Here is a 9434-nt window from a genome sequence, read left to right as displayed (position 1 = left end):
CAGAAAAAAATAAAGCTTGTTTGACCAGATGTAGACTAAGCTACAATAATGTACAATAATAAAAAAGGGGGGTGGGGTGTTACAGACAGTGAATGAATGTAGTTGATTTCCCAGGCATTAGTACAGAAATATTAAGGGCTTCACCCACTGGCCGGTAGATGGCCCCAGTACGCTATTCACTACTATGTTTATTGTGAACTCGTGTCGCAAAGACTTATGTTTCAGTGCCTTCCCGTTGATATTAATAAATTATTTCAAACTGTTTCGGAAGAAGGATTTCACAAATATATCAGAGGATTTAGCTCTAAGTCAAGTGCAGCTCAAGGGTGTGGTGCCCACTCTGAACTGTAGATGGCAGCAGTGCGTTGTTCGTGGAGTACACATTCCAAACGCCACCGTTGTGGAGTGGCATCAAAGTTAAAACATGTTTCAGACGGGGGACAGCGGGCAAACCCTGGAACAACTGTCTTCAAGAGTTTTAAAAATATGTATTGCCATATTTTCCATTAATCGTCTAAATAAGAGCTAGTTATCACTAAGTAATTTTGCAGACCGAATATTGTTTTACCAATTATTATCGTTTGAGTGTTTGCTGTTGTCTGTAATATACTTCATATTTAAAGAAGAATTGTGACCGTTTTGTTCACGTACCTTGTAAAAGCTATGGCGTTTGTAATGGGTAGTGGTCGTAACATTATCGCAGCGAACGCTGGCAACAAGCCCTCAGTGGCAGGCGATAAAAAGGAGAGCACAGGAATTATCACATGACGGTGGAGAGGAAGTTTATCCGCCTCTAGGAATAACCGAATGTGCTGACTAGCGGCGGTTTAACGCTGGATTTAAACACATAACCTTTGAGCAAATATTGGATAACGGCAGAGTCAGGGTCAGCTGATGGTTTTAGTAAGCTCTGTCTGTGGACTTTTTATTTTTGATTCGCCAACTATACCGTTTTCAACTATTTCAGACCAGTTAGCGATGGGAAGTTTGATTCAATGTGCTGAACCGATTCCTTCGAGTCGCAAGTCTTATGAACGTTTGCTAAAGTGAAATACCTAATGCGATCCTAATACGGTGCGTCCCAGTTTTGTAATTAACACCAATTCTAACCAGAGTGTAGTACTCAGATGTAGTCAAATATCCAGAATTAATCATTTTAACTGCTCAGTTTTTGAACATGGTTTTGATAGGTACTTAGATTTAGGCAAATACAATCTAAATACAGTGTGTGTTGGCGATGGCAGGTTACAATAGCATATGCTGGCATAGTTCCAGGTAGAATAAATACGCAGGTATAAATTGATATGTTTACCTACAAACATGCCAAACAAATACAATTAAGACGAATTCCTCATATTTTAAAATACGTGTGTCATACACAACTACCAGGCAACCATTAACCCGAGTTTGTCCATGTAATAAAATATTTTATATTCTGTGATCAGTAATTAATTTATGAGGTAAAGGTTAATCGAGAGTGATTAATAATGATTAAAATCGGTTAACCGGAATCATTTAGAAGAGTCGGTTTAAGCAAATGATTCATTCGCGAGTCGTACATCGCTACTCGCATTATGATGTTTACGGTTCTTGCTTCGTGCGCGTCGGAAGTCACGGGTTTCAGGCGGGAGGAGAATATAACTAACCGCCGAGTCAGGTGAGCTTTAGTGTTCGTAGTCAGTCTTCTTCAACAAGAGACCATTCCACAATAAACATGTCGTTTGAAGAAGTTAAAACCAGGCTGGATATAGCGGGTCAGAGCCACGCTCTGCGGTTCTGGTCCGAGCTTTCCGCCGAGGAGAGGGCGGTCTTTTTGGGGGAACTCTCCGAGCTGGACGCCGAGGAGCTGAAGGACCACTGCCGCGTCGCCGCGGAGGCAGCGAAGCGCGCTTCAGGCGACGAAGAGCGGCTAGACTCTCGCATGGAGCCGGTGTCACCAGAGTTCATAGGAAGTGTGTGTAAAAGTGACCAGGAGACACTTAAACAGTGGGAGGACGAGGGTAAGAGCCCAGTCTGGTTATAATAAACGCCATTCATAAATTAAAAGTCAAAATACACATTTTATTTTAATTTAGTCTCCGTTTTTATTGTGGTGTAATCACTACAGAGATGAAGTACGGTGAAGTGTGAAGCAGTGGACTAGAGCACCATTCAGTTCCTTTGGAGTTGTCATCCAGAACTAATCATCTAACATCATTGCCAGAACCCACTCATGTTTTGGTTGAATGCAATATCATTTTCACAGTGATGTTCCAGTATTCAGTGTAAAGTTGTCTCAGAACAGCAGAAGCTGCTACAACAAAGAACAAAGTCAGCCTTCCTGTTATTACCTCTAGTACCACAAGAAACCTAATGTTGAATGAGTTGGTGTCCACAGTTTCATTAAACACTTGCATTGTGTATTCAATCATGATAATGTTATTAATCCTTAAAACTGGAGGTATAAATCAGATGTAAGCATACAGCCCGCTCATGTGACTTTAATTATAATAAACTGTAACTATACCAAACACGTTACTGACCTAAAGGAAACTTGAACAGTTAAAAGTTCATTCATTCATTATCTGTAAGTGCTTATCCAGTTCAGGGACGCAGTGGGTCCAGTGCCTACTTGGAATCATTGGGCATAAGGCAGGAACACACCCTGGAGGGGGCGCCAGTCCTTCACAGGGCAACACACACTCACACCTACGGACACTTTTTTAAAGTCGCCAATCCACCTACCAACATGTGTTTTTGGACTGTGGGAGGAAACTGGAGCACCCAGAGGAAACCCACGCGGACACAGGAAGAACACACCACACTCCTCACAGACAGTCACCCGGAGCAGGACTCGTACTCACAACCTCCAGGTCCCTGGAGCTGTGTGACTGTGACACTACCTGCTGCACCACCGTGCCGCCCCAGTTAAAAGTTTGTGTTTGATATTTTTTTCCAGGTTTCTTGCAGATTTCAGAGAACAAAGTGGCAGTCCTGTTGTTAGCGGGTGGCCAGGGAACACGACTTGGTGTACCTTATCCGAAAGGAATGTATAATGTGGGGCTGCCGAGTGGAAAAACCTTGTACCAAATCCAAGCAGAGAGGATTCGGAAGGTACAGCAGCTTGCAAGTGAGAAATATGGATCCAGTTGTACGGTTCCCTGGTGAGTTTAGTATGCATCTTTGTCCCATCTTCGAACAGGTGATTTATATTTGCAGTATATTATATTGCTGCAGTGTGCAATTGCGATACACATTTTGACTTATTTGGTGAACTTTTGATGGGGCGTGGTTAACAACAGACCTTTGTTACTTTGACCAAGATCATCCATGATAGATTGTGTGAATGCTTAACAAAATCACCACCATTATGGAAATGTAGAAATGTGCTGAGGTATATAGAGACAAGGAGGCTATTCTGTGTTATGCTACGAGAGAGCTGTACAAATATTGAACGTATTGACAGTGACAGTATTGGTTATTGACATTGCTCAAAAATTGCAGACAGCTGCATCCTTAAATTTGTGTGATTTCATATTATGCTCAGGTCCATATTCTGGACCTGTTACTATAACAAAAACCAGCACACTGTTTCTATGATTATCAATCTGCAATTAATAGAATTTAAGGAGTTGTGTTGTGTGGAACAGTCCTGTAATATATGCTCTACTGATGTCTGTGTGGCAGGTATATAATGACCAGTGAGTTCACCCTGGAGCCCACAGAGAAGTTCTTCAAAGAGAATGGCTACTTTGATCTAGACCCATCCAATATTGTCATGTTTGAGCAGAGGATGATCCCAGCTGTCAGCTTTGATGGAAAAATTATCTTGGAAAAGAAGAATAAGATTGCCACAGCACCAGGTCTAGCCTAATTTCTTTTTTACTGGGGTCTGAACACATACGGAGGCAGTGAGAATTGTCAGACATAAAGTACTATATCTTTGATGTTTAAGTGTATTTTTCTGGTCTTCACAGATGGCAATGGAGGACTTTATCAAGCCCTTGTAGATTACAAGGTTCTGGAGGACATGGAGAGCAGAGGAGTGCAGTATCTTCACGTCTACTGTGTAGACAATATCCTAGTTAAATTGGCTGATCCAGTTTTCATTGGTTTCTGTGTATCTAAAGGAGCCGACTGTGGTGCAAAGGTACACACGAATATACAAAAACCACTAGTTCAAACTGGAATTAATAGTGTTTTTAGTTTTGCTTTAATCCAGTCTCATTTTTGATGGAACAGGAGGGTTTTTTGAGTATACTCTGTCCTGGTTCTGCCCTCTGAATGTTTTTGTTTACTCGGTCAACACATTCCAGACTCAAAAGTTTGCTCTAATCTATTAAAAGAAATTCTTTGGTGTATAATTATATTTACAGTTTACCTGTTTCTGAATGTAGGCTAAGATAAATTTGATGACTTGTGTTTGCTTCTGTAGTTTCATAGTGGAGCTGCGAATTTAACTGTGCACTGCCTTTGGAAATAATCACACACTCCATGCCCTAAATCAATGGACCTCTGCTCATCCAGTTTTTCTTCTGAAATGAGGAGTATTAAAGAAAACACAAAAATCGCTTTTCAGTGCAATAGCACATTGATTTGGGGATAAAACAACCCAGTCAGTTTTATGTTTGTGATACGACTATATCTGAGAACATGGGATAAGCCAAATGATTCTGCGTCTTACGCAGATAGCAAGTGCTTCAGTATTGTCCTGCTTCCTCTCCTGTGCCTCTCTCACCATAGCACTGGATCCACCTGAGTCTCTAATAATTGTCCTCGACTCATGTTTGCACTGACTAAGTCAAACAGAGCAAATCAAACACAACAAGGAGACATGAGTGCTTATTAAATATGAGAAAAAGAGCAGAGAAGGAATAGAACTCAGCAAATGTGACTAAAAACAGCGTTACATCACTTCGTGGCTTACTCCTGAGCGCACTGCTCTTGAAAGCAAACACTCTCAACAGGGTCGCTCTAAAACAAGCTGTTGAGACAGGGCAAGAGAAGCGCTGTGTTGTATGATCCATGTTGCAGATCCATGATCACAGCATGTCACAAACATTTTATTAAAATCAGAGAGAATTGTGTTAACTTTGCGATCTTAAGGAGACACATCCAATTTTTCTATTCTGCCTTTTTTAATTCGTATTACAATCACACTTCCAAAAAGAAGTGGCTAGGGAGAGGGAGGTTTGGGTTTCTTTGCTCGGCCTGCTTCCCCACGACCCGGACCCGGATAAGCGGTGGATAATGGATGGATGGACAAAAACAGACAAATTTTTTTTGTTTCTTTCTTTCTTTGTCTTTCTGTCTTTCTTTCTTTCAGGTGGTAGAGAAGGCGTATCCAGCTGAGCCTGTGGGAGTGGTGTGTCGGGTAGATGGAGTGTACCAGGTGGTGGAGTACAGTGAGATAAGGCCAGAAACAGCAGAACAGCGCCACCCTGGAGGAGAGCTGATGTACAGCTCTGGAAACATCTGTAATCACTTCTTCACTAGAGACTTCCTGAGGGAGGTCGCTCAGTGAGTGGCATATGTCTGTTTTTCACTATTTGTATGCATTGTTTTCCTGTCCATGTTTCCATTTATACACAACTGAACAATGTCACACAGATACAGTACTATTGATTATGACAAAAATTGTTACTATATATAGTTAAAATATTAATAGCATTAAAATATAAACATTAAATTAATTTAATAATCCATTATATGATTTGGCCAATTAGGACTTTCATTATAATAAAATACATGTTGGTGATGGAATTTAACAGTAATTGAGGAGACATTTGGAGCCAAATAAGTCAAAAGCGTAACTACTTCAAAGATGCTACCTTTTGAAAACAAGAAATTTTTCTCCGTCTTTGCATGACCTGTTGTCCATTTTTTTTAAATCAAGAATGATACAGGATGTAATTGATCTGATAGAATGAAGGTTTTGTCCAAATTTACCATAGCGCTGTCCTTTAATCTTGTTTTCCTGTTTCTTAAGGAAATTTCAGAGACAACTGAAGCAGCATGTGGCCATCAAGAAAGTGCCATTCGTGGATGAGGAAGGCAATCTTGTGAAACCCACAAAGCCAAATGGAATCAAGATGGAGAAATTTGTCTTTGATGTGTTCCAGTTCTCAAAGTGAGTTTTGAATCTTTCATCTGCTCATTAATATTTTAGGTCTGAGATGCACTGGTCTTGGTGGGCGCAATCCAGCTCTCTCTCTCTTCTCTCTCTCTCTCTCTCTCTCTCTCATTTAAATCAGACTAATCTCTCATTTAAATCAGACTAATCTCTTATTTACCTCACCTGTGTTAAAAATCACCAAACTTTACTGGTCTTCAGTGCTCCTGAACCACAATGTAATTTGACAAGGGGTCTCTGTTTGCAGGAAATTTGTAGCTTTTGAGGTTAAGAGAGAGGACGAATTCTCACCTCTTAAAAATGCAGACGGAGCTCCTGTAGACACCCCAACAACAGTAAGACGCTCTCTATTGTCTCAGCATTACCACTGGGCTCTTCAAGCAGGTGCCAAATTCCTGGATGAGCATGAGAATCCCATTACTCCAATACTCAGGTATGGACAACGTCTATTGCCTTTTGTTTATCCTTCACTTAGCGGGATATTTGACTTAGTAAATCAGAATCATTTTATTGATCTAGAATCACAGTGGCTGCAAGTCATAAGTTATCTTTCTATATTTATTCAAGAAGAAATCTATTAAGCAGAGTTGAAACCTGCTCTGTGTACTTGGTTAACTGAAATAGAAAAATATCACAATTCAATTATTTATTTTGCATTTAGTGCCAAATGTTAGGGAGAACTTCTTTTAGCAGAGCTGTGACATTCACAGGTTTTCTTATTTTATTTATTACATTTTGATTATTTCTAATTCTAATTTTGATTTGTGATTGATGTTTATGTATATGTTTCTTAACCTTTAGTGTGCCAAAGGCTTATCTTCAGTATGTTTTAATAATAAAGTATTTTTTCAAATCCATTTATCTTGGCTGATAAAATTTCCTTCTGCTATTTTCCTCATTGCTTTGCCTCTTTTACAATTCATTCTTGTTTTTTATATATATATATTTTATACCAGGTTTACCACATGTTGGGCCTTTTCCATTTGATGTTAAACATTTCAGAACCTTGGTTCAAGCTACTCTGAAAACCTTCTCACTTCTTAGCTTTGAAGCCAAATAAACCTAGCCATGATACGCAATGTAGACTTAATTTTCCCTCAGTTCAATTCAATACCCACCAGTTGCTGTATTCTATTCTGTGATTTGTAGGACGTCTCTGGATGTGGATCCTCCAGCAATCTGTGAAATATCTCCACTTGTGTCATATTTTGGAGAGGTAAGCGCTCTATTAGCTACTGTTCTTTGCAAAAGTTTCCCATGTAAAGTTTGCCAAGTACATAATCTTGGGTTAACCATATAAAGTTTTAGAATTTAATTTTCAAGATCTAAAGAGTCAGTTGAAGCCCTCTCATGTGAAAGAGTTAATTGTGGGAACTTTTTGCAGTCACTTTTTTTATTTTAAACACCGGGGATAAGAATCATACATCTTAAGTATTAGTCTCTCTATAAACTTCCTCATGGAAAAATGCTTCATCCAGAGCCTCAGCGCTGAGAGTAGGCAAATGGATGAGTCTGTAGTCCAGATGCGCAGTTTGCTGATGCAGTTTGGCAGGCTGTTATACATGGAGAGAGAATTTTTCGCCTTGGTGAACACTCAGGGCAGCCTACTAGGCCAGAATGCCTTCATTCACAACGAGGGCCTTATATCTACCTTTCACCTTGCTGTCAGTGAGCAGCGTGTTGATGAGAGTTATAGTGTTATGGGGCCTGAATGATCCGGGCGTTGTGCTGAGACAGAACACAGCTTCCTGCTTAAGATTCTAGATCCTGTCTTTAAACCAAACCTTCAACCTCCTTCACTTTTGAGAGCTGGTCCCAGGTGGCTTAAGCTAGGTCCTTTCTGCACCCTGCGAGCCCATGTGCCCATCACATCTGCTGTCGATTCCACTTACAGATGTTTGTTTTAATATTTCTGGACACAAAGTGAAACAGTTAATTATACTGTTATAGTGTGCAGTAAATAAAGCCACAATAATAAAAAGATTCACTATGATAAAAAGACTCAATTTATGATGTAATTTCTGTATAAATATTTGTACATTTACAGATTTAGTGTTAAAATCAGGGCAAAAGCTGAAGCGTCAAATGTGAGTGTTGTAGGTGTGAAATGAGTTGATGCAGAGAATATCTGAACCCAAGGGATGGCTCCAGAGGCAGCTGTGACTTTTCTCTCTTCCTCTGATTTCTTTCTCTCTATTTATCCCTCTCTATCTCACACTCTCTCCTTGTTTTGCAGGGTCTGGTGAAGTTGCTGAAAGAGAAGAACTTGAAATCCCCTTTCCTCCTAAATGAAAATAACGTCAAGACCCTAGTTCAGAATTAGTAGTCCAGGTCTCAGGGAAGGTCTCAGTTATAAAATGCTCACACAAAAAGAATTGATCTTAAAATGTTTGTATATGAAAATGCTCACAGATGACCACAACTTTCAGAAGTGTCGTATTGATGTGTGGGATTAGTGAGAGTTGCACATTTATAAAGTGGTCAGATGCAAATGCTGAGAACTAACTAAAATTCAGACCGAGTGTGTCAAACATTTTGTAGATACTCCTATATATTGTGAATGAATCTATTTTATGGTGAACATACTGTGGACACAGACATTCAGTTGTGACCACACAGTTTATTATCAGTGCAATGGGACACTTGGGCAGCTTCACATGAACTTAATATTGCCCATGTGTAATGCCAAGAGTCAGCTAGTGCTGACAAAGCTACAGAGTGATAGAGCTCCCTTCACTACCTTTCAGAATGTCATCAAATTCTCACAGTCCACACATTACTGCAACATATTAGGTTTAAAAACCTTATTTTCTTCAGGAATATTGGATAAGTATACATACACAAACTTTTGGCCATACAATGTGTGTTTTGTAGATGAGGTTTACATAAACCTTGTCCCGTCTAATGTGTTTAAAAAAGGGAAGCGAAGCATTGTAATGTACTCCATTCATTTAATTATAGTAGAATAATGAAGTGTCAGATTACACAGCTTTAATGTTTTTTAAAGACCAAATAAATTCCTATGACTGTAGTAAATGTCTTGGATGTATGTCTCCTGCAGATCACTTGAAATTTTTTAAGTGCAGTTTTGTATTTTTAAACATCACTGAAATCAAAAATGAAAATAAATAAAATGATGAATACATTTTCTTAAAAAAGTTCCAAATTTCACTTTTATTCATTCTGTTTGATCCCATTGAAAGCAGACATTTTTGAATGTGGACACACTGAGCACCATGAAATTCCTCACAAATAGTATGAGACGTGAATAATATTTTTTTAAAGAGTCAGATTGATGCTACATTTGAGTATGTATCAAGAC

At 39.3% G+C, this 9434-nt stretch overlaps 1 protein-coding gene across 1 annotated transcript; it reads left to right on the top strand.

The window, feature by feature from the left end:
* The first annotated feature begins 785 nt into the window (after positions 1 to 785).
* Positions 786 to 9227, top strand: uap1l1 (UDP-N-acetylglucosamine pyrophosphorylase 1, like 1). The gene is made up of 9 exons (XM_066659760.1): positions 786 to 2000; positions 2939 to 3143; positions 3667 to 3842; positions 3957 to 4129; positions 5306 to 5499; positions 5969 to 6109; positions 6360 to 6545; positions 7262 to 7328; positions 8349 to 9227. The coding sequence occupies exons 1-9, from the start codon at positions 1715 to 1717 to the stop codon at positions 8433 to 8435; spliced, it is 1515 nt and encodes a 504-aa protein (XP_066515857.1). The 5' UTR covers positions 786 to 1714; the 3' UTR covers positions 8436 to 9227.
* The last annotated feature ends 207 nt before the right edge of the window (positions 9228 to 9434 follow it).

The sequence above is a fragment of the Hoplias malabaricus genome, chromosome 2 (genome assembly GCF_029633855.1).
Source record: "Hoplias malabaricus isolate fHopMal1 chromosome 2, fHopMal1.hap1, whole genome shotgun sequence".
In the NCBI taxonomy this organism is placed as follows: Eukaryota; Metazoa; Chordata; class Actinopteri; order Characiformes; family Erythrinidae; genus Hoplias; species Hoplias malabaricus.
This window is presented reverse-complemented; position numbering and strand designations above follow the sequence as displayed.

What these genes read in the sequence shown, in the direction of transcription:
- uap1l1 (XM_066659760.1), top strand. Translation starts at nt 1,715, where the DNA reads ATGTCGTTTGAAGAAGTTAAAACCAGGCTGGATATAGCGGGTCAGAGC. An exon ending in GATGTGTTCCAGTTCTCAAA is followed by an intron (nt 6,110 to 6,359) that starts GTGAGTTTTGAA and finishes CTCTGTTTGCAG; the next exon opens with GAAATTTGTAGCTTTTGAGG. An exon ending in TTGTGTCATATTTTGGAGAG is followed by an intron (nt 7,329 to 8,348) that starts GTAAGCGCTCTA and finishes CTTGTTTTGCAG; the next exon opens with GGTCTGGTGAAGTTGCTGAA.